Source organism: Neopelma chrysocephalum, unplaced genomic scaffold (assembly GCF_003984885.1).
Source record: "Neopelma chrysocephalum unplaced genomic scaffold, ASM398488v2 Primary Assembly neopelma1_127, whole genome shotgun sequence".
Taxonomy (NCBI): domain Eukaryota; kingdom Metazoa; phylum Chordata; class Aves; order Passeriformes; family Pipridae; genus Neopelma; species Neopelma chrysocephalum.
In genome coordinates, this window is record NW_020897789.1 from 1,213,389 (window position 1) to 1,237,881 (window position 24,493).

At 42.2% G+C, this 24,493-nt stretch overlaps 1 protein-coding gene across 2 annotated transcripts in view; it reads right to left on the minus strand.

The window, feature by feature from the left end:
- The window catches only part of ADAMTS18 (ADAM metallopeptidase with thrombospondin type 1 motif 18), a 78,745-nt gene extending 54,777 nt beyond the window's left edge, over positions 1 to 23,968 (minus strand). The window contains exons 1-3 of one of the 2 annotated variants that reach the window (XM_027698403.1): positions 23,810 to 23,968; positions 23,571 to 23,649; positions 21,381 to 21,697 (exon numbers count right to left, since the gene is read on the minus strand). In XM_027698403.1, coding sequence (XP_027554204.1) covers positions 21,381 to 21,697; positions 23,571 to 23,649; positions 23,810 to 23,914 — 501 coding nt within the window. In that variant the 5' untranslated portion in view covers positions 23,915 to 23,968. Of the gene's footprint in view, positions 1 to 21,380; positions 21,698 to 23,570; positions 23,650 to 23,805 lie in introns of both variants that reach the window. The other variant, XM_027698405.1, reaches the window with a different exon arrangement.
- Positions 23,969 to 24,493: the final 525 nt, after the last annotated feature.

A 24,493-nucleotide genomic window follows, 5' to 3' on the forward strand; every position in this document is an offset into this window, starting at 1 on the left:
ACTTGTTCTGTTCTCTTGGTGTGTCTCAAAAGGAAAAAGAATATCAGAATTTGGACAAGGGAAATGATGACATGGTATCTGCTGCAAGGTTTTTTTTTAATTGAAGATGGATTATAAGTTGAAAGATAAGGACAACTTTTTAAACCACTGAAAAAGTAGATCTTAGCTATACAAAACCACAACCTACATGGAACAATTCTGAGAGTCACACACAAACACATCTTTTCCTAACAGGTCTCATTGGCCTCTTACTGGAACAGCGCAGAGGCTGCTCCCATTTGCTCCCCCTGTGTTCTTAAACTCAGAGTGAAGCCTTTGGCTGCTTTTCCAGCCTGTAAACCTAATTCAGTTGGAGGTTTCAGCATCTCCAAAAAAACAGACCCTCCATAAAAACCAGAGCAGTGACAGGGAGTGAAGGACTTTCAGAACTTCCATTTCTCACCCATAATTTAAGAAAGTTGAGTGCTGAGATATCAGACAAATCCTCACTCTACACCAGCAGAGCCTCATGGCTGTGGGTTCTCTGTTTGCATACAAGGCATTTTCATTACATGCTAATTAAATCAAAGGCAACAGCTTTATGCATATTAAAGCTAGAGGAGTTTCAGAAACCAGATGCAAATAATGAGGTCAGAAGCACAATGAAGTGAAACTGAGAATTAAAACAGATGAATAATTGAACTGCAGTGTCTCTGCTAAACATAACTACTGATGTAAAGTTAATTACAGTTTGTACAAGAACAAGAGTATCTCAGCTAAACGAAGTGCTAAAAAATATGCATGTATTTTCTAAGGAATACTACTTATATCCAAAATGCCTTATTCAGTGCTATGAGCATTACATAAAATTAGGTGCTAAAACCCCACTGTCTTAACTGAGAGCAGCTAAAACAATGGCCAAAGAAATCAATGAAGTCTACACCAAATTTCTCAAAAGGAAGAGTTAAATCTCATTTCACACCCATTAAAATAGTTCCAAATATTCATGAAAAGTTTTAAAAGACTTGACAAAAGGCCAACTGAAATTGGCATAAGGCTTTCCACAGACTTCAGTGGACACTGATCCAAGACTTCTGCTGTGTTATTTCCCAAATGTCCAGCTCTTAAAAAAAACAAACCAAACCATTGACTCAAACACATCCTAACAAGAGTTACAGAATGTACAAAGACAAAAAGTACAGTTTTTAGTTCTACTCAAATCAAATAAAAACTTAAACTAAGAACTTCCCTGAAATACAAGGAACAAGGAGAACAGATGACCTAAGAACTACGGCTGCTGGCTATTTAAGATCATCTGAGGTCAAAGATTCCTAGAAATCTAGTATTCACATCACATTGTTGGGACCATCTCATGTTACAACATATTGGAGTCTTTCCTCATTCACTTTGCAGTGAAAACTCATGAAATTATCTTGTCTGGAGATGAATTTGTCTACAGTTCATTTTAATCAAACTCTTATTTCCTGCTCTGATGCTCTGCTAAATCTCTGGCATTTTGGTACCACAGAGGAAACACAAAAGACCCATCTCTGCCCACAAAGGAGGAGTGACTGCCTTAGCTCAGGTGTTCTGTCTGCCAGACCATTTCCCATACTGGAACAACAGGCATCTTGGGGATCCAGAGAATATGAACTTACAACTTAGAGCTACCTGACAACAGCCAGAAGCTGCCTTTGGGCCCAGACTGGCCTCTAGAATTGGGAAGATGTCAATTTTTAAATAATGATATGCAGCAACACGTGCTAGAAGAGGAGAGAGGTCTCCCCGTGACTCCTCTACCTGTGCCCAGACTCCACCACAGACTGACAGGGAGATGAGGTCCTTCCCTCAGGTTTTATGATCAGGTAATGGCAGTCCCTTCACCAAGTACAGAAATGATCTTCACCTCTGCAATCATCCCTCCATTCCTGCCTGGAGCACACGTTCCAAGGCAGCCAGAGGCAGCCCAGCCCAAACTAGGAGCAGCTGATCTGCTCAGAGCCTGGGTCAGCTCAAGCACAGCATAACACTCGTGTGTGGACACGGTTTTTTGTACCAACCAGTTCATGGCCAGCAGCTTGGAGAGCAGCAGCAGTGATTTCAGAGCCATTTCAAAAGTACACCTGGAGAAACCCGTGTGGAGGTGGCAGTCCCTGCATGCACCAGCAGCCTGAGACAGAATCCTGCCGGGATAGCAGGAGAAGTGCCAGCTGTTTAGAACAGGTTTTGGGTCAAGCCTGGAAAATGTGGTAAATACATCATTTTCTCACACATGCCAAGGAATCCCAGGAAGAATAAAGTCCTGTTAAGTCTGTCAACATTCATCACATGAATTCCTTTTTCACCCAGAGCAAAGATATTCAACCCATGCTATCGCAAGGCTGTTCAAAGCAATCCTGCACCATGTAAGCAGTTTAAATAAATTATTGTTTCTTTAGACAACGTGTAATGAAGTAGACTCACCTCTGGGGATGGGTTAAGTTGGTAGTCTGAAAAATATGTGAGACTATAACCTTACTACAGTCATGAGCAAAACTACTTCCAAGAATTATAGCCAGCAGTGTAGTACAGCCTGACCTAGAACTCCAGATACCCGATATCACTGACTGACTTTTTGAGAGATGGCTTAACTGAGCCCCTCTCAAGTTAGGGTCAAAATGTCAATGCTCTGGAAAATATAATCAAAATGAGCAAATTAAGATGTGAAATTAGGTAGAAAAAAATGACAAGCAGCATATCTGGAAAGCAGAAAGAAGGAGCTGAATTGCAGAAAAGTGTTGCTGAGGTGAAAGATATTTTTACCCTCGGGAAGCATCAGGAGCAAACAGCCAAGCCAATGGCAGTAAATCACAGTAATTAACCAAGTTCGTTCCTTCTCCACTCTGACCCACGGCCCCTTTTCTGGGAGTGGCTGCAGAGGGGACAGCAGCAGCTACAGAGCTGAGCTGGATTTTGCCTCCACACACAGTTTCTGTCCCCCTTCAGAAGGGCACTTACACAGTTACCCACATTACTGAAGCACAGGGTAAGTGAAACAAGCCACTCAAACCCCGTGACAGGGACACGATCCATGATCCACCAACCAAAAGTGAAAAGCCTGGACCCTAAATCCATACACAGATTGTTAAAGTAATGACAGACTTTTACAGAGTGTTAAGCACCCAGGAGCTCCCTTTGAGCTGAACATTGTCTCAAGCATTTCCAGAGTGCTTTTATATCACTTTGGGAAAGCAAATGTTCTGGGAAACTAGTGAGAATGGACTCTCATGAGGTTTCCAATAATACACATGTATTATTGAAGTCAGGAATCCCACGAGTAAAACTCAGAGCATGTTCATTTTTGATCCCATCCCAAACCAGGCAGCACAAAGGCATGCAAACACACTAAAGGAAAGAGAGAATTTTTAACTAAACTTTTCCCTAGCTTTTATGTTTGCCAAAAAAACGCACCCATCCTTCAGAAAAGTATCCAGTCTGCAAATGGGCAGCTCCTGATGACTACCCCAGAGTCAGGGAAGTACAGAAGTGATGTTTTATTGGACTGGGTCCTTGGCCAATGAGAATAACCTCAGCAGACCTTTACTGATTTTCCCCAGATTGGAATACCTGGCTCTGTACCACAGCAAATGTTTAGGTTAAGTTAATGGCCTTTACACACACTAAAATATTTTTATCGTGAAAGAAGCATTAGAATCACTGGTTGCCTATTCTGACTTGAGAATTGTCAGCAGATGACATTTTTCTTTAAAATCTGACTCACAAAAATAACTCAATTATTCTGTTTTCTAACATAATATAGATTTCTTACAAATGTAAAATGTTACGAGTTCTTAACAATATAGCATTTTATTATTACCTGAGGATCTGACAGAAAGAGAGTACAATGTTTAAATTGCCAGTCTGAGTTAGTCAATGAAAGACCACTCTGTTTGGTTGCTCAAAAGAAATGCTATGCAGAACATTCAGCAATTATTAAAACAAGGTAACAAAATTGCATGTCTTTAATTATTCCTATATGAACAAAGAGGGCGTTATCTCTGAATAGTGGCTTTGTATTTCTGCAGTTGACTGAACTTGTTTCAAACATCTTTATGCAACCCCCTGTCAGCATATGGCAAATAAGGAAATATTCTTATTTGTTCCTCCACTTAGGGTAATTGAACCAGTCACCTTGGTATTTAAATGTATTAAATTGGTATTTATTGCAGGGTAATGAGATATTCTAGAACTAACACAAAGTTGATTGCTTTGCCACAGATTAAATACTTGCTTGTCAGTATGTGAGCTCCCTCATTTCTCATATTTTGGGTTTTCTTGAAAAAAACAAACCACAGAAGTGAGCATGATAAATGAACAGAAGAAAAATACTAATGTAAACTACAGCATTATGGCACTAACTATACACCAGTAATATTTAAGTGAAGAGCCAGAGGTTTACCAAGTTGCACTTAATTTACAATTCCATCAGGAGGGCTCTGTGGCTCCCTATAAAGGTTTTGGAAGGCAATTAGCTAAAACCAACAGCTCAAATTTGGCCTTGGTAGCTGTACAAGCACTTGGGCATGGCCTGTTTAAGCAAATCCCTGCAATTGTAAGATAAAATCTACATCTTTTATTAGTTATGACAGCTCTGAAATCCATCACAAAGCAAACAGGAAACAGAGGGATTATTTAATGAGTGCATTTATGCTTCACTTTTCCTAAAAAGAGGCAGCCCACTATTTGACATGTGCTGTCTGACAGTTGATTAGTTACTTAGGATACATCAAGTATAACAGAAAAACTGATTTCAGAGGGTAGCTTAGTTAGTTCCCTAATCTAACATCCCACACAACTGGGTGCCCAGCTCCAGAAAATGCTCAAGGTGTGAGAGGAGGTTGACCTTTTGGAAATCTTCAAAAGCACCCTCTCTCTGTCCTCTCATTCTCTGTAACAGCACAAACTAAAAGCACCATTTATGTCCCTCTTAAATATCTGAAATTTGACTTCAAGACGCTCAGATTTTTTAACAGATCTTTGGACAGGGCAGAATTTCACCCTAAGGACAGTTTGCTATGAATTATTTATGCTGTTTAAAGGATGAGGTGAAATGAAGATGTTCTGGCAAGGTTCTCCTCCCCCCTTGTGTACAGCTAATCGATTTTATGTGGTTGGAGTTCAGATGTACCAATATTCTAGGGAAAGTGCATACCTTCCTAATGAAGCTTCTGCTCATAGAGTAGTGATAAAGGCAAAACCAATAAAATTAGGGCATAGTGACACAGAAAATGAACAGCTTAAAAAAAAACAAACTGATGATAGATAACTAAAATCAGTACTTGGAAATTCCTTTCCATAGGTACTTAGCATTAACAGATGCTTGCTTGAGTGTTTCTGATCAGGAACATTCCTCCCTATCAGACAGGCAACTCCAAACATTAAAAGTCATGAATCAGGCCTTGCAGGAAACAACACTATAAATTATGAGATTTTTTTAAAAATAACGCCGAAGGGCTTCGGTGTTTAATTTTCTTTCTGATTTCTTGAACAATTTTCAACTGAGATTTTTAAGAGGCTTTTTTACCCTTCATAATCATGTGTACTAGAATCAAACTTGAGTGTTTTTTCGGTTTTGGGTTTTTTTTTAGTGAAAACACAGCTTTTCCTGTGATGATGGGCCACTGGCAGCTGGACCTTTCAGAACACTGCATGAGTGAGAGTAGCAGGCAAGCTTGAAATACTCCCTCTCCCTCACAAGACACCCTGTTGAGGCTGCAGGTAACAGAGACAGACACTTGCCCAAGCCCTGGGTCACCACCTGGGGCTACCTGATGGCAGCTCCTTCACTCTGTTCAGGAGTTGTGGCTGCAGAGTAACTTACACCAACTGCATCAAAGCCCCAAGCAAACCCCTTCCACGGTGGTGGTTCATCACCCACACCCACTTTTCCCCAGTGAAGATCCTCCAGATATAAACTTCAGCCTGGCAGAGCTGATGCAAATGAATTTGAGGGGGCAGAAGATCTGAGCCTGTCTGACCTGGGATAATTTGCATTCAAACAAAATAAATCCAGCTCAATTCCCATAGCAATTTTGCTTTGCTATGAATAGTTCAAGCAGCTCCAATAACGAGGGGCTCGGGTTACATCTGATTGCCAGCTGTATTGCTTACTAAGAAGTTAGGTCAGTGGTTCCCAACCTTTTAATTTTCCTTGTTGGAGTATACATTGCTATGGATTAGTTACATGAGAGAGTGGTCACAAGGAACTCTGTAGGGAGCAAAGTATCAGCTTTGCTGATATTCCACATACACAGACATATACATATGTTGAAATATCTATGTGGGAAGGAGAAGGGAGTGGAACAAAAGAGCTTAGGCCATTAAGGGAATGGAAAACAAGAAGCAAAGATGGCCCAAGAGTGAGAATGTCAGGCTGGCGCCTGGGTTATCTGGATTAAACTCCCAGTTCTTCAGCATTTCAGCTCCTCTGCTCCTTCTGTCTCAGTTTTATAGGCAGGATTTTGTAATCAACCCAGAAAATGCTCAAGAGACACTCATGAAGGTTCACATTTGACCCTGGCTGGGTGGTTCTATTAAAGTACCTCCATCTGCCCTACTCTAAGCTACAGCCCCAGCCTTCGGGATGTCCCTCAGCAGCTTGGCCTCTGCTCCTGCTCTTTTGCTTTAACAGTCTCCTTGAAACAGGACAGCAGCCTAGGTGCCTCCAAATATCTTTCCCCCCCACCCAAGAAAAGGTAAATCAGTAAAACCTTGACTGCAATTCACATGATTAAATCCAAAATACAGGGCAGCACCCCAGAGATCCACCAAGTTTAAATAAGACCTCACCATTTTCTCAGTTTTCCACAACATTAAGCAACCTGTACAATGGCAACTGCACATAACATTTCAACAGCCATACAAACATCCTCAGCATCCAGAGCTTGGTTTATAATGGGCATTTGAATAAGGAGTTATTTACTAAGATAAAAGCAGTACCTCACATCTGTGTTCCATGTCATGAAGAAGCCTCATATTTGTAAGCCCTGTCTACAGCCACAAAACCTGCCTTCCCCAGACTATATTGCCAAGTGTATCATGGCTCCAGAAAGCTTTTTTTTAATCTCCTTGTAGCCAAGTGCTACCGATCTGTACTGCTCAGCCTTCCTGCACTCACCTTTGTCCTGGTTTAAAGCTGCACACACTCACTCACACTCCTCTCCCACAAATTAGCCAATGCTTTTATTTTAAGGGGATGATGCCCAAATGTGAGCATGGTATAACTGCTCTGCTGAAGGCACTGCACTGAAGTTAAAAGCAGGAATGCCAGATTTGTCCCAGACTAGAGAAATTTTTAATACTGTTATAAGTGGAAGTTTGATGAGAAGTAATTTTGAGTACTATTTTCTAACTATAGAAATCTGTGTAATAGAAATAACTGTGATGACATGCAAAAACCGCCACAAAGAGGTCCTGTTTGGTAAGAAATAAAACATCATGCCATGACTATTTTAAAATGGACACAGAAAAATCCTACCTTAATACTGGTCCAGGTTTTCAGCATAAAGCGATCCATTCTTCAACCTAATGCATCCATTTACATCTCCTGACATCTTGTCTGCTGACAAGGTCAGAGCCCAAAACATAAGCCTAAACCAATATCTGGAGTGTTAACACAATGGTTTGCAGGTATTCAGATCCCTGTTTGAATTGTACCCACTGAGCAGGCCTAAAGTGGTCACAAAAGGTTATACTAAAGTCTAGTGATGGCAAAAATCAGTGTAAGCCTGTGAATTATGTGACTGTTTAGCAGGGCTGAGTCCTAAGAAAGATGGTGTGGGAGCATTTATTTATGTCTTTTCATTAAAGAAATCAGTTCTACCTTTGAGAATCAGAAGTGAAAACAGGAGACAAAGAAGAAGGTGAGGAGAGGACACACACATTCCCATCTCTACAGTCCCACTGATCCAAGAAGGGAGGCCCTGGATCCCTGTGTCAGCAAGCACACACTGTGAAGAGCATTTCTTCATGAAAGCATTTGTACAATAGTGTTTTTAGCACACGGTCTTACATATCAGGCTCTCAAAATATAGTCTGTGGAGCATCAAAGCTCTAAGTAACCCTGTGATGTTCTCTGAGATCTCAGAAAATAGGAAAACTTAAGTGACAAAGGGAAGGTTGTGCCTGAAAGCAACTTCTTTTTCCATGAGATATTCTTTATATTAAATTAGTCTAAGATGTCCAGATATCTATTGCACAGATGTTGCCACTATGTTAAACACCATAGGCCTTCTACTGAAATAAAGATGCAGTGAAGACAGGGGAGATATTTTGTTGACAGCTCAGCATGTTGCAAAGTTATAAAAGGATGGTAAAAAAAAAATAAATATATATCAGCAGAAGATTTAAGAGGCAAAATATCCTAAGCAGCCTGACCTTGTTTCTGCAATGAATCTACTGAACAGTAGGTTAAGCAAAGGTCAGGTTAAGCATAGGTTAAGAAAAAAAGCTCCAGGGGAGGAATGTGCTGTCAGGGTCACCAAGGCTCTGGGACATCAGGGAAGTGTGTGAGAGTCACAGACATTTCAGCCTCAAATGTAGATCATAGTCCCAGGGCCTGGGTGTTCTCCCTGCTCCATCCTGACACCACAGGACACAGCCAGCAATGAGAGAAGTGCTCTTGGATCCTGAGCCCTTGCCTAGAATCAGGACACACCCGGTCTGCTGAGAAGTGCTGCACGAGTCAAATAATTAGTGCATCAAAGCCCACCAACATCCATAAAGAAGAGACAATTTGCCTACTTTCATAGGCAAGAACTAGAAAAGTGAATGTGAAAAGTGGCAAACGTGGTCCTTCCATTCCCAGTCTCTGCACAGCCTCTGATTTAGCATTCTGAGATTCTAACTCCTCTGCTAGACCCTGTCCTCAATCCCGTCCCACGTATGACCACATCCCTGACTTTTCCCCAAAACAATTGGCTGCTCAGTGGCCTCTAAAGGAGCACTGCCTGCCAAAAGACTATCGGCATGATGGTAGTCAAGCACCCTTTGTGCCTACACATTTTCCTACAGAAGCTTCCAGGAGTTAAAGCACAATCCTGGCACTTCTCAGTGTGAATCTGCCCCACTTCACACGTTGTGACTAAACACATGAGTGTTCCTGCAATCCATCTGGATCATCAGTCAGTCACTCCACCTTTTCTTCTTTCCAGGTGGTAACGCAAACAGAGGAAAAGCCAGAAGGGGCTCTTGTGAAACATTTCCCCTCTTCACAGCATGTTACACCACACACTCCTCCCACCGCAGAAAACCAGCGGTGTTAATGTGCTCTGGAAGTAAATTAGGCACAAATAGCACCATGGGGAACTTAAATATTTTGAGTGTATACCATATAATCAGGAAATGCCCACCCTCTTTATCTGTTAGGAACAAGGAAACTGAAAGCTTTGTAATTTTAAACTGCCCATCAGTTGCTATGAATCAATCAGGCCTCTTGCTGGGGAGAGACAGCACACACAAGGCTGGCAAGATAACAGAGGGTTTAAGCTACACTCCCCATCCTGTCGGAATAGTTTCAGCCCAAGATTCCACATCTGATTCCACCCCTCTCCGTGGCTTCACTGAACCCCCAAGGGGACTTGAATAGGACACTGAACTTTCCTAGTTTTTCAGATTATTTATACCATCACTAATTCTCAGAAATTTCATTAATCTGAAATAAATTTAATCTTGTTTTCAATAGCAAATAAATTTTATAAAAATAATTTAGAGATTTACAGTGACTTAGTCCTTTAACATATTTTAACAAATGATAAAGGAAGTCATGCAAGACTGATATACAACCTCTACATTATAATTATTTTTGCAATAACCCAACATCCATCCACTTATACAAAAATCAAAGACAAATCACAGCTACCTTCTCTTTAAAATTTAAGACCCTTCCTGGAAGAAGCAAGAAGGTGTTGACTTAAATGATAATTACTATTTTGCTAGGAGATAATACACTTATTGAACAGCAGAATAGAGAACAGCCATAAAGAGCACTGCCTTGTGCAACTTTATGGACATACAAATTAGATCAGTATTTCACAGACAGTGGATGCCAAATTGCACCATCTTTTGTAAGATAAAGAATTGGCACTAATTCAGTGCATCGGTATAGAAAAGTAGGTATGAATATACAAATTCCTCTTCCTTTTTATTGGCAGTTCAAACACAAGAAGTCAGGTCCAAAAGCTAAGCTGTTGTTAAGGGCATGTGGCATGTCCAGGGAGATATTTTGGAGCATATGGGCACCATCCAGGGCAGGCTGATGGAGGGCAGGAAACACAGCCCCACGGGAAATTCTCCACATCTTCTGTTAATCCTAACACAGGAGTAGGGCTGTGGAGGCAGAATGACCAAATGCTTCAGTTTGCAGAAGACAGACCTTCATTCTGGATGAATAACATTTCCTTCTGTTTTGTTTCTCACATCAGAGCGTGTTCCTGACTTTCCCAAACTGTAGTCTTTCAAATGACTAAATAAATCATGTGAACAGCCACAACAAAAAAATACACAATTCCCTCAGCCCTCGAGCTATTTGCAAGTCATTTAGTGTTGTGGTGCTGCTCTGCACCAGAAAGCTAGTTTTCAAGAAATGCTTGGGAAATTACAACTAAAATAAACTTCTAAGGGCACTGTAACCCAAAAGCTGAGAACCTGTAAACAGAACCAGGGCAATACTCAGAGGCCAAGACCACAGTCTGGCATGTTTTTGCTCCCAGCTTCATCTATCTGTGGTGATGTACCAGCCTCTATGTTTGGCTTCTGGTCCAAACTGTTCTTTCATTGGTATTTTGTCTGTCCCACAGGCTGATGGAGAATACAAGCCTTTGTCACCATCTCATGAACCTGATGTTCCCTGACACGTGGCACCGACTGTCCCCTGTGCTGCCCTGGCTCCCACCCTGTCCTTGGGACCACGGATGGTCCTCATTAAGCTGGACCTGCAGGACTGTCCGTGCCTCAGGCAGTTAAAATGACCACCCACTCTCTCTGGTAAACACAGGAATCAATTAACCATTCCTGTAACAGTGTTCTCCTCTCTGCAGTTACTCAGCTCTCCCACCACGAGCAGAGGATGAATGGGGTCTTGTCCCCTACAGGTGTGCCAGGATGACACTGATCATCTCCTTGCACATTTTTGCAAATTGAACTGGCAAGTCCCTCTACTGTCTAACAAGGGCAATAAGCCTCAAAAGCTACCTACCATTGTCTGTTTCTCTCAATACCAGATGTGCCTTTATCAGGGCTTGATTTGGGTTAGGCCAAATAACCACTTTACATTTACTGTTGGCTTCATATTTTTTGGTGGCCATCACGCTTCCTTTACTCCTTCATTGTCAGAATACTCTGGCAGCAGAGTGGAATGAAAACACTTGGCACTATTACACTGAAACGTATCTGGCAACTGCAGGCACTACATGCCAAGCACTTGAGTGCATTTTCTAGCAGTAGCAGCAGCAGCTGATTCTCTGGGAAACTGCCTGAGCTCCTGCCTCATTTCACTGCTGGCTGTCACAAGTCTGAGCAGTCCATGAGAACAGCACAGGGTCACAGCCTGCAAATGGGTTTCTTTGCCCTTCAACAGCCTGTTTTCCTCCATTTAACTTCTGATTCAGGGAAATCTGATTATACAGCACCCCCTTGGATTATGTACATTTTGGGGTCTGCCAGGAGAAACATGCTTCACTTTTGTAATGAGCCAGTGGTGCTTCCCATTTTCCAAATGTCTTTCTAAACTGAATAGCAACTACAGTGATGTTTCCCAAAGAAATGGTCTGCCTATTGACTCAAGGGCCAAGATGATGTAGGGAGTAAGAAAAGAGACCTCTCCCTAGGCCAGGTTCAGATCCAAAGCACTCAGCATAACACATCTTACTCACCACAAGAAGATGAAGCTCATAAACCAGCAAATACCTGTCAGTGAGAGTGGACAATACTGGGTTGCAGGAATCAGCAGAGGTCAGCAGCTCACTTGTGTCTCAGCCTGGAAGTTATCCTCTTTCTGTCCCAAGCTTTTTCTTCTCAAGCTTTTGCTGCCAGAGGCAGGATGACAAGCTGACTATTAGTACATAATGTCAGGACTGCAAAAAAATATCCACATGGCCTTCAGCATGGCTTGTGGCATAAAGAGAACCAGCAAACAGAGAAAAAACCTGGAGGCTGGAGGACCTGCTGTGGTAGACTGGTCTCTACAGTTATTTCAGAGACATTTAACGCAAACAATGGAAGAGTGGACGACAGGGAATTATTCTTTATCAGAAAAAGTAACAAAAAAGTGCCAAAGTGACACAAACATTTTTCTTGTCTATGCCATAATCATCCACAGTGGACTGCAAAAAAAAAAAATCACCTCAGTCCTACCCCAAGACTGATATTTTAATAGTTAATTTATACTTGCATCTAACAAAAATGACACTGGGTAGCCATATTTTTACAGAAGTTCAAACTTTCTTCTCTGATGCTGCTTTATACCTGTTATTTATACCTATCCCTTACCATGACCAGCTTATACTTTAATAGCAGTATTAACTTGAACTATTTCTTCAGGTTTAGTCTTGCCTAATTTTAAGACTTACTGATGACTTCTTCCTAAAAAAAGAATGAGAGTGTGGCATAAGACAGGCCTGGTCAAAAAAGAATTATTTTTAAATGCTTGCTCTTTTCACTGAAGTGCAATAACTTGCACATAGAAAATCTGTTTTTAATTTCATTATTTAAAAAGAACTAATTATATTCCGGTGTTATATAAATTCTGTATCTCATGGCAAGGAAACTGCAGGTCTGAAGAGTAATCCATGTTTCATTAGTTTGTGTATTCTGCCACAGAATATAATATTACGTTCTTAAATTAGTTGGAAGCCACACTGTGCTGCAGAGTATAAAAACAAAAGTGAGGGCTCAAGCTAGGTCAAGCATATTTTGTATAGGTCCATTAAAAATCTCATTCCATTAATATTAATAAAGATGTTGAGATACAAAAGTCCTTCAATTAACATATATTAGGCAGGCAGGCACAAGCATTCAAGTGATCCCACTGTGAACAGCAAGAACCCAGTCCTCAAAGAATAAAGCCCCGAGTGTGCTGTGTACAGAGAGGGGCAGCCTGAAATGCTAATGCCCAGGGGAGTGAAAAGGCAACACCCCATTGTCTGTGCAAGCAAATATCACTTTATTGCCTCAGCTTCCTCTTCTGTGAAGCAGGTTTGTGCAGGGTCTTCTTATTCCAGTAAGACTAACTTCAAGACCTATGATCTTTGTCATCAAACCTTTTGTGTTATACTATTTTTTGGCAGGAACTTGCTGGGCAGCCACACGTGAGATTCAGGAAAGGGATTTTCATCTCACAGTACAACTTGTTTGCAGATTTCCCCAGCTTATGAACTAATGTTGTAAAGAAAGAAATTACCTTGCATGTTCCAGAAATTGCTCTGGGCAATAATGGTTCCCACGGTACCGAGCTTCAACCATCAAGACTCATTCCCTTGCATCTGACCTGATTATTTGACATTTCTTCACCCTCATTCTTGGTGACTTCCGAGCACGATAAACAATAAAAGGTTACTGATGTCAACCTATTATGAGCCAGGATGTTGTTCTCATCTAACACAGAGTAAAGCCAGCACTGAAGCTTAATTAATACGTGTTTGTAAATTGTGCTGAGCTGCAAGGCATTATGATTTCAGGTTTCTTCTGTAAATGTTTACCTCAGAGCTTTAGTCAATGCTCCACTGTCTGAACCAAAGATAAGTTCTGCTTCCATCAGCTATTCACATAGCTGGTCAAATCACTGTCAGAGCAAATCAATAGGAAATTCCTTTAGCATACTGTAATTTATGGTAGACCTGCAGCAACAGAATTGGGATTAAAATGGGATGAGAAAAGGCAAGAAAGAACCAACATTTCTGCTCCCAGTGACATGATCAAAAAGACAGAGGAAAACCTTGTTTGTAATGGAATTATCCATTAAAGTTCAATTCAGATACCGTTTAAGGGCTAGTCAGAGCCTTCCTAACACAAAATAGAAAAAAACAATACATTGAAGTCTGAGTTTCAGCTGCTAAAACTCACTGTAGGTCCACTGCCAGCTCCCACTGCAGAGACAACTAAATTTAACCCCTCTCCTGCCAGCTCACTGAGAGAGGACCATAACAAAGTGAGGCACACAGAGCTAACAGCTCCTGTATGTGGTCAGCAGTCCACTCAAAGGAAACACTCTGGATGACTAAAAAGGCTGCTGACATTAGTGGGGCTGTTGTCAGGTTACCACTGGACACTGCAACTTCCAAAAAGAGAAAGCAGGTATCTTCTAGAAAACCCCTAGAGAGCTGTAAGTCAACATTGCTCATGCTCAGGAGAGAATGAAATCAAATGCAAATAGCTCTGAAATGGTCTTGAAGAATTGACTGACGTGTTATGGGCATCACTGCTCTGGATGCCTTTGCTTAGCACGGCCCCAGCTTTTATCTTGCCCCCATCCATGGGCTGCAAATTTCCAAAGCACAAACACTGAAAACAGTCTTTAGACCTCCACCCCTCTCTCCCACTTGCAGTACTGGGCAGCAATCCCAGTGATCCATCTACTTTCTATGAGTACAGGACATGCTGTACATCAGACACACAAACCCATCCCTAAAAACTTGCAAGTCAGAAAAAATTATCTTAAATATCTTGTGGACTTAAACACAATACGGTGACAAACAAAAACTGTAGGTGCCCAAAGATCTGAGGGACTTATAAGAGCTGGTAAACTCCCAGTGACCATCCAGACCAGCCCACAGTGAATCAAAGTCAAGTCCCCGACGGAGTGCAAGTGTGCAAGTCACAAAGCTGCCACCATAATCAGGGTTCTGCAGAGAGGGTAAGGAGGGAATAAGCTTGGAAAAAAACAATGTTCAAGACCAGTTTTGGTATCACTGTTTGCTCAAATTAAGTGGACTGTGTGTCAGGATCAGGGCACAACCAAGGCGCTCCTGTGCTTCCCACTCCACTGCCGTGTGTCAGGCACAGAGCTCCAGGAGTGGGCAGCTTGAGTTGGAACTGAACTACAGTTTCACAGACTGTCACTGTGTTTTGGGTAAACAAAAGCCTTTACACACCAGGTCTGCAAACCTGGTACCTTCCTCAAACACTTCTGAAGTGAAGGAAGAAGAGGGGAAAGACAGAAATAAAACCTCGTTTAGGTTAATTGTTAGTGACTATAAGCTGCTGTTAGTTATTTGAATCTGCCTCTAAAAGGAGAAATATTTCTGATGTCCAGCAGTTCACAGCTGTGCAGAAGAGAATCTTCTGCCTCTCGGCAGCGGGGATGGGATGGTCCCAATGAAAAAATAGTGGCGCTTGAAATAAAAATCCTCATGACATCAAAGACATCCTGTTATGAAGAGGTCAAGTCTGTGCAGACAGGTCATCCTCTTCTGACCCTCATGAGGGCATTTGTCTTTAAGCTTCTCTCTAACGGACTAGGGAAAGTGTGGGAACTAAGTTTTGTGGAAAGACTTTGCTACAGCAAGAGAAACGCTGATGTTACAAGTATAGAGAGAGTCTTGCCTTTGGAAGTGATGGTGAGACTGCAGCTTAACAAGAAGGGCCAGGATGAACTGTCTACCTCTGTACAAATGGATGGCTCCCTGTTCCTGGAACCACTCTAAAGGTGCAAGCAACAGTGCTCACAACAGCCTCGGGTCTGGTTGGAAATACACTGACAAACCATTTCCATGCTCTGCTGGAGCAAAAACAGGGCAGGCACAAGTGACAGAGGACCAGCTCCTGTGGGCACTTGAGAGCTGCTGTGCATCCACAGCCCACTGTGTTCAGTCTGATGGAGTTAAAGTGCTCTCAGGGGCACAGTGCTTCCTCTACGTATGTTCCAGGATTTAAAATATAAAACCAGGAAGAAATGCAGCCTCTATTACTTTATCTGTCAAGCAGAAGCAGGTTATTTCTCATCATTAACCCTCTTTAATTACATTTCTTACCTATCAGGAATCAGTAGTGTCAAAATGCCTGGGATAACACTGTCTCACAGAGCTAAAGGCAGAGTTAAACAGAAAGCTTATCAGACAGATATGGAGAAGGGCAATCAATAACCTAATCTCACAATTCATCATCAGTCAGTTCAATGTTGAGACCAGAAACAGTGTCTTGTATTTGCCTAGTATAAATTAAAATATCCTCAAGAATATGACTTTTCCCCATTGTCACCTCATTTTCCTGTAGAGATTTTTCTCATTTTCATATTTACCATCTTATGGACTAATGGAATAATAACGGAAAAATATTCATCGAAACAATGGACAGAATTATGATCCTCTAAAACACAGTTTGTGTTTATTTATAAAGGATGGAGATGCAATGGTGTGTGAATATAAAGTCAAAGAACTCGTGCCAGGTGCTGCTCATGTTAAGATGGTATAATGGCAAAAAACACAGGATTTGTGTACTGGCTTCTGGGTGGACTAAAACCAGTTTTAAGAATAAGAAAAATCACCAGCTCTGTACTTAGTTTCTCTTCAAGGTCCCACTGGGCCAAATTTTGTCATATTTTTACAGCTGTAGATTCCTAAAAGAACTTCACTACAAACAGCAATTATTTTGTACCTTCACCCGCAGTCTGGCTCACTGAGTTTGATGGGAGTTTGGCTGCATAAGAACCTTGGGATTTGTCTCAACATATTTAATTGGACTTAAAGTGTGAGCTCTAGGAATAGGAGGCTGTTGTTACACGAACTTACGTGATGCTAATACAGGGTGCAATTAAATGACTACAAAGACTGGGTACATGAGTTGCCCTGCCTGCCTCTTAGGTGGCCAGACTGCATTAAGCAGCTTTAATTTTGTGGCTTCTTTGATACTTGGAGCAAAGTCCTGCCCTCAGACACGCACACACAATCTCCACTGAATTAATACATCTCCTGTATATCTCTCAGTGCTACATCTAACCCTTTCTCCAGTCCTAGACTCCTCTGACAGCTCATCGAGTGTAACATGATTCATCCTTCCCTCCTCTTTCTCTTCCCTTGACTAGACACTAATAAACATAACAGAACTTGAGACAAGAGAAAGAGGCCCCTTACAATGACAGATTCAATCACATCTTACCAAAACCAGAGGAGGGCACCACTACTTCTAATTAAGGTACATAAATAAAAGGGAGGGAATGGCCCACATTCACATCTGGTGCAAGCAGGTGCAGCCTCTCAAGCCTCCATTCTAAGGGGTTTGCTTAGGGTTAAATTTGGCCTGAACAATAAAACTGTGTATCCTATAGTTTTAAAGGACCTGAACTGTTCCACTCAGCAGTACTTGTTTTCTCTGACCCAAAACACACACAGATCTCCTCTGGGACTTGATGGCAGGAGAGTCCCTTACGTTGTATGAGTGGTTTGCTCCTCTGGGCACACGTGTAGTTCTTGCTCTACACCCTCACCTGTCTCCTGCACCAGCAATGCCCCCACAAATGCTGTATAACAAACTACTCACTCATTAGGTCACCAATCCCTGTGTTGTGCACTGGACTACAGTAAAACTTGTTTGACTTTGCATGAGAGTTCTTGTTCACAAGGGAAACGTGACTCCTGCTCCTAAATGCACAGTCACAAATTACCTTTGAGAGTGTCTCTAGAATACAGCTGGACACCTCTGAGGTTCTCTTGTACTCTGCCCTGATTTACTGTGTGACTGCAAACAACTCACTGTATGCAGGAGATTCTGTATACAGAAACCTAAAGTAAGGAGACAAAACCTGGCAAATAAAGAGAGACAACACAGGGATACACAGACTAGGAAGGCAGAAGTGAGGCTTTTAGATGTCATCATGGCTGTAGAGATGCTGAACCTACAGCAGCTAGTAGGTATCGTTTTTATTGCAGATTAAATAGCACACGTGGATGAGAATGGGCAAGAGGAATGAGGTAGGAACACAGACACAACCACACTGAGTAGGTCCTAAAAAAACAATTCCATATTCTAACAGTGGCCAGCATCATCTCCTTCAGGAAAACAGAAAAACCACTGCATTCTGTGGATTTGACACAGTCTGCCTCCCAGTTAGCTAGCTAAAGGCAATTATAAGTAATAACGAGTTACAAAATAATAATAGTAATAAAAATATGATTAGAATAAGCAAGAATTAGCTCAAATCAAGGGTTTGGAGGAAAAAAAAAAAAGATTGAATTCGGAAAGAACGAACAGTTTGAATTGGAGAATGTAAAAAGGGAATGAAGCAACAAGAGAAACCAGCGGCCTGGATGTAGCAACTGGGAGAGGACAAGGGACTGAAGGAAACTCCAAGAAGTCATGCAGGGATAACAGAAGAGGTTTGTTAAAAGCAATAATGAATATCAGTGGAGAAAGAAGTTGAACATTTTGCATTTCTATTCAGGCCACATTAAGATGATGTCAAAGAGAGAAACCAGTTGTGTATTTACTCACCTAAACAAACTCATTGACCCAAAGGTGTAAGAGTTAAAAAAAAAAGACCCCTGAGAGTGAGAATGTATTAACAAAATATATGAAAAAAATTATCACAGCCCTGTGGAAGGAATGTATAATGTTCTCCACAGATAGTCCAGAACACAGTTTTCATTTAAAAAACAAGTAAAAGCACAGCTTTCTTGCTGCACAACAGATGCCCCATCAAGCAAAGGATGCTGACTGAAGCACCAAAGGGCAGAAAACAGAAAAAAAAAACAAGTTTCCATTTGAAAAGCAAAGCACCTAAACATTTTGATGATGAAAAGAGGAACTACTATAGTAAACTTGTGCACATTCTCCTGAAATGCCAACTTACTGTATCAGAGCATGAAGAGCATAGATTCAGTTCTGCCTTCTGACACACCAAGAAAATTGTGTTGACTGATGGAAACATTTGGTCTCAAATCAACAAATCAGCATAAAAATGTGGGGCCTTCCCGTCAACTAAGCCATAAAATCATAAGATACACACAACTCTTAATAGATCTATACCAAGGCAAGAAATTCTTGCTCCTTTCCAGTGTTAAGTTAAGGTCATCCTGCCTAACAAACCACTTCATATAGACTCTCTCCAAAGTCTCCTCTGCAGGCAATAGCAGATAACAGACAGCTGAATGACTGAATACTCTAGGTCATCCAAAAAATTAGATCAAAGAGTCCCTGTAGTCTATTGAAATGCAATTGCTTCCAAATCACATTGTGGTGTTCCAGGCTTGAAAGAATGGGTCACTGCAGCTTTATTGTAGAGAAGCTATTGCTAATGAAAGGAACAATGGAAAGATTAGTGCTACCAACCATATAGAAGAAACACCACTTTCGGTTTAATTGCAGTGAACAAAGCAAATAGGAAAGAAGGGCAACCAAGTGACAAAAGTAGTTGGTGCAAAAAGGATATAGAAGCTATTCACAAGGTTCTCTTGATCAGAGCACAGCGTCCAGACTTAACATATGATTACTGAATTTGGATCACAGTGAGAAGTGACGTGGTTGTCATTACAGACAGCTGACGACACATTTTTAAGAGGGCAGCCTTGTAAACTGAAAGACTGAGAATCCTGTTGATAATTTGCCTGGGATTCATTAGGTGCACTGAAATTAACAGATGGATAAAGGAACAATTATACTTTGGGATACCTACTCTACAGGAGAATACTGTAAGTAAAGGTTTACTTCATTTACCAGTTTAAAATAACAATTTAAGGTGAAATCTATTGAACCTTGGAACTAATTAAAGAGAGATTCTAATTGCTGATAATCTAGGTACTGCCAGGATAAATTCGTTCATGCCACAATATTTATTCTCTTTTGATCAGTTTCTGGATCTTTCCTAAGTGAAGCTTCCCAGTCATAACAACCTCTGTGTCGAGACAGTGGTAAAAGATCCATTTCAGTCTCAGTTAAGATCACCACATTCTGTTGCTCTGTGACCTGAGGCAGGCTTGAACCTTCCTTCTCCAGACAAGACTTGACAAGCCCAACTTCACTTAGCTCAGAAAGCATGTTAAAAACCAAAACATGACCAAACAGGGGGGATCACCTAAACTGTACCTGTGGCGTGTAGGTAGAGCATTTCCCTTAGAGGAAAAGGGAAAACACTGAAATAAGTGAAAACAGGGTGTTTTCTGAGTAACTCTGGTAAAAAGTAGCAATTGTGAACACGAGGCTTCCAGAGAAACAACTAAGCACATCCAATATTAACAGTTCAGCACTAACAACACAACTTTGAAAGCCAAAGAAAGCTTCATTCCAGTTCCGGGCACCTGCTCCAAACTCCCACTTGCAACTGTTCAAGTGAACTGTAAGATACTAATGCCTCTAACTTGCTGAGAAAAAAAAAAAAAAAAGAAAAAAGAGTAGAGCATTCAAAATATAACCCAGACCACTTCACCCAGTTATCAACAGCCCTTCCTAATGAACAGGCTTCTCAAGTCACTGATTCCAGTTTCAAAGGAAACACTGGCTGTCTCAAGTGCTCCTTCTTCAGTCCCATCACACAGTTCAATAGCCCTTAGAGACAAGTACCTTTGCAAAACAGATTTCTAGAGGGTGACCCAACATATCCTCTGGACCTTAGTCAAGCACAAAGCACACAAATGACTTCATATACCAGTGCTAAAATGACACTGCCTTACTCTGCATCCACAGCAGTCTGCTTTGCAAGTGCAAGGGTTTAAGCCTAAAAAACATCCATAACTATTGATTCTGTAGATGATTCTTCTAAATTACATCAGTACAGACTTCTCTGCAGGCGATGAGCACTGTCAAACACATTCTGAAAAAATCACTTGTGAGTGACAATTTTTCATGAACTTTGATGACAGCCATAAATGGAAAATATGCAACGATAATATTTAACACATTCATAAGAGATCAACTCATCAAGACTTGTAAACCCAAATAAGGCTTGAATTATCAAAGGCAACAAAGGGAAACTGGTTCATGACTCCTGCCGAGCTAGGAAATTCACCCATCCTTAAAGGAGTTGACAAAACTAGGTATAATATTATTTTTTCACAAGCTTCTGGATTGTTGTTGGTTTTTTTTTTCCTTTATTCATAGCAGTTCACAAAGGCAGGAAGAGCTTATACTTCAGAGCGAGCAGAAATGTATAAACTATCACAAACTACAACAAATTGTTATGGGATAATTACTAGGACTATCAGCCAGTCTTCTGTTTGTTTTTTCCCTGAAAGACTGTCATCAACAAATACAAAGGGTGTGATGCAGTTCACTGGCTTTAACTAAATCTCTTCTGTTAAATGCAGTAGCAACTAGTGGTGCTAGAAAAAATCAGCAAATGGTGTATGGTACCCTGAATATTATATGAATTACATTCCTTGAGCTACTATTCCACATATGAAAATACTTTTAGTGCTGATTTGTTTTAAATAGACACTTACCAAGCCTACACATGTAGATATTGCTACCGAAGAGGTGCTATCATTCCTTATAAATCCCTGGTAGAAACACTGCTCAATGTCATGTTCCTGAGAATTTGACACTCCATCTTTCCCGAGTACCTGGACAATAAAACTGTTGCTTAAAATGGTCGAAGGTTTAAGTTCTAAGTGAAGTTCCTGTCCAAATGCTGAAAATTTGTAGTGCAAGGAACTCTTTGAACTCTGAGTTGATCTCTTTCTCCTAGTACTGTGCAAAACATCGTGTGAAATGTACGATCCGCTGGAATCCACTCTGACAGGTGTCACAAACACATAATCTGTAAGGATAGAAAGTTAACCATCAGCTCTTGTATCCCACAAACCAGGTAAGCACCACTCTGACACGGGAAGCACCAGGCATTCACTCTGGGATGAAGCCTTCCCTCACTCAGGGACTGGCCTGAAAGCTCTGCAGGCTGTGTGTGTGCAGCCTTGCCTGCATAAATTCACCCGTTAAGTCTCACAGGCTCTCAGACTGTGTTTGTTTCCTTTGTGCCCCACTGAGAGGCACAGACTAACTAGCATAGCTGTGAACATTCCCACAACTGCTCCTCTGCAGACATTTGTCATCACCAGCAGATCTGTAGACTTTCCCCTCCCCCTGTATTAATTGCTGTCAAATGTGAAGGCCGTTCTGCTTTGAGAGGCTTTTTCCTTCCCTAAGAATGCAGCAAATATTGTATCACTGTAGGGATAACCATGACTGAGACTTTGCAGAACTATACCACTTGTTCAAATGGATTAAAGGATTAATTTATTAATGCCTTAACTGAGTGAGACCTCATCTCTTTGTAGTGACTTGATTAGACTGGGTTTCAAATTGTAACTGACCTTCAGCAGAAAGAGATTACATCCCACCTAATAACCTTTAGTCAACCATCGCTAATTGCATGTCAAAGAAGTGTATTGTTTTGGATAAAATACGTGAAAAATTATAAAACTATTTTTGAGAATGCTGAGATCTACTCAAAACCACCTAAGAAAGGAGAAAAAAATAGAGGCCATGATTCACCTGGCTGTGTAAGCAGGTGTCTTAAGCCTGAAGTACATTACTGTTGGTGTTGACCTAGCAGGGATTACCTGTCCCCCAGAACCAGGGTCTGAATTTTAGCTGTTTCCCGAACTAGGATCTTTGCACCTATTCCTGGTTACACAAGTAATTATGCTGAATAAACTGCTTTCCAACCCCATTTAATTTTTGGGCTGTATTTCTCTATGGATACTTAGATGTCCATGCATTTAACAAAACAATTAATTTCTCTTAGTAAATTGAAATAACACCATTTTAAAAAAGAGGAAAACCCCTTTCTTCTTGTGTTGTAACAGATGTTGCAAAACTATCAATCTCTTTGCCTGAATAGACTTTATTGGACACACATTAAGCTGAGAACATAACCACTGATAGGTTGTTTTCCCTTAGACAGTGGAAACAATACATCAAGAGCTTTCACTTTCCTCTAGTGGTGTTAATCAACAGCAGAAGTTGAGGACGCTAAGCAGGCTGGTGGCCAAAAAATGTGAGCAGCTGCTAGAGAGAGGGAATCCCCAGTGAGCAGAGAACAGGGTGCAAGAGGGTTTTCCTTTCTGCACCCTGGTGTGGTTCTCTATTGTACTTTGTTTCCACTCACACCCAATAAAAAGCATATACTGCACTTCAAACATCCCAAAGTCATCAGCATCTACATGTTAGTCCCTGCGACCTGGGAACAAACAGCGCCTGAGCTCCCGCTCACAGGAGTCCTTTCTCTCCAGGTTTGTTTTCCCTCAGCCTGCATTGAACGGCTCCTTCCGCTCTCCCACCCAAATATTTTCATTACTTTTGTCTCACTGCTTCCACGACAGACACATGAGGTTTTGCTGTTGCGGCTACACACACATTCATCTTTCTAATCACACATGGAAACGTGGATGTATTTACTATCCCATTCATTTGCTTTGCTGTTACACGTAGTTCCTTTCAGCTTTAACACACGGGGCTTAACAAGTTAATCCCAGCCCATGGTTCGCTATCCCACAGCAGCCAGCCTGCCTGCACTTTACGCTCCCCAAACACTGCGGCTTCTTCTCTTTAAATGCTCACTCCACCGAAAAAAAAAAAAAAGCATCCATGCAAATGTTCACATAGACAGACACAGAAAGAGCTATACAAACCATGAGTCAATTCACTGATGCTGTCACTGGTTAAAGTTGCTGCATGAGACATGCAACAGAGGCAGCACAGCTGAAGGGTCTGCAAGAGAAAAAAAATAAAAAAAAGAGAGAGAGAAAAGGAGTATTGGGCGAGATTTCCTCCACAAGGGAAGGCAGAATGACAAGGCACCAGGGACTGCAGTAACCTGGTACGGTAAAGCACACTAGGCGACTGCAAAAGAAAAGTGCTCTCGACCTGCCTTTACAGTGCTTCCAAGCCACGGGAGAGTCTGGAATTGCATGGAGCTGCCGCCGCCGAGGATCGCGACAGGTAAAGTCCAGACGGCCAGCAGGAGACAGTCCATGTTCCGCCGCGCACCTGGCGTGTGCTACCTGCCCCCGAAAGCGTGCGGGCGAGCCCGGCCGCCCCGCATGGTCACCTGGGCGCTGCCCCGCAGCCGCTCGGGCGGCCGGCGGAGCCCGTGGAGCGGCGCCCAGGTGAGCGCGCCCCGGCCGGCCCAGCGCCCCGGGCTGGGCTTTAACCCGCGCTCACAGCGCTCCCGGCTGGGCTTTAACCCGCCGCCGCCGCGGGGCAGCGCTGCCTCCGGCGCCGCGACTGCAGCGGCCGCCGCCCGGGGGGCGACGCGGAATGGGCGGGCGGGACCAATGGGGAGGAGCGGGGCCGGGCCGGGGGAGGCACCTGGGACCGGGGATGGGGCGGGGGGATCGGCCGCGGGACGCGGGCAAGGGCTGGGCTGGCGCACCTGTGCGGATGTGCGGGGGGCGCGGTCCGAGGGGTGAATCCCTGAAATCACGGGATGGGTCGGGTTGGAAGGGACCACAGCGGGTCGTCTGGTCCAACCAGGATCATGCCAGAGCACATGGCACAGGATCGCGTCCAGGTGGTTCTTGAGTATCTCCAGTGAAGGAGGCTCCACACCCGC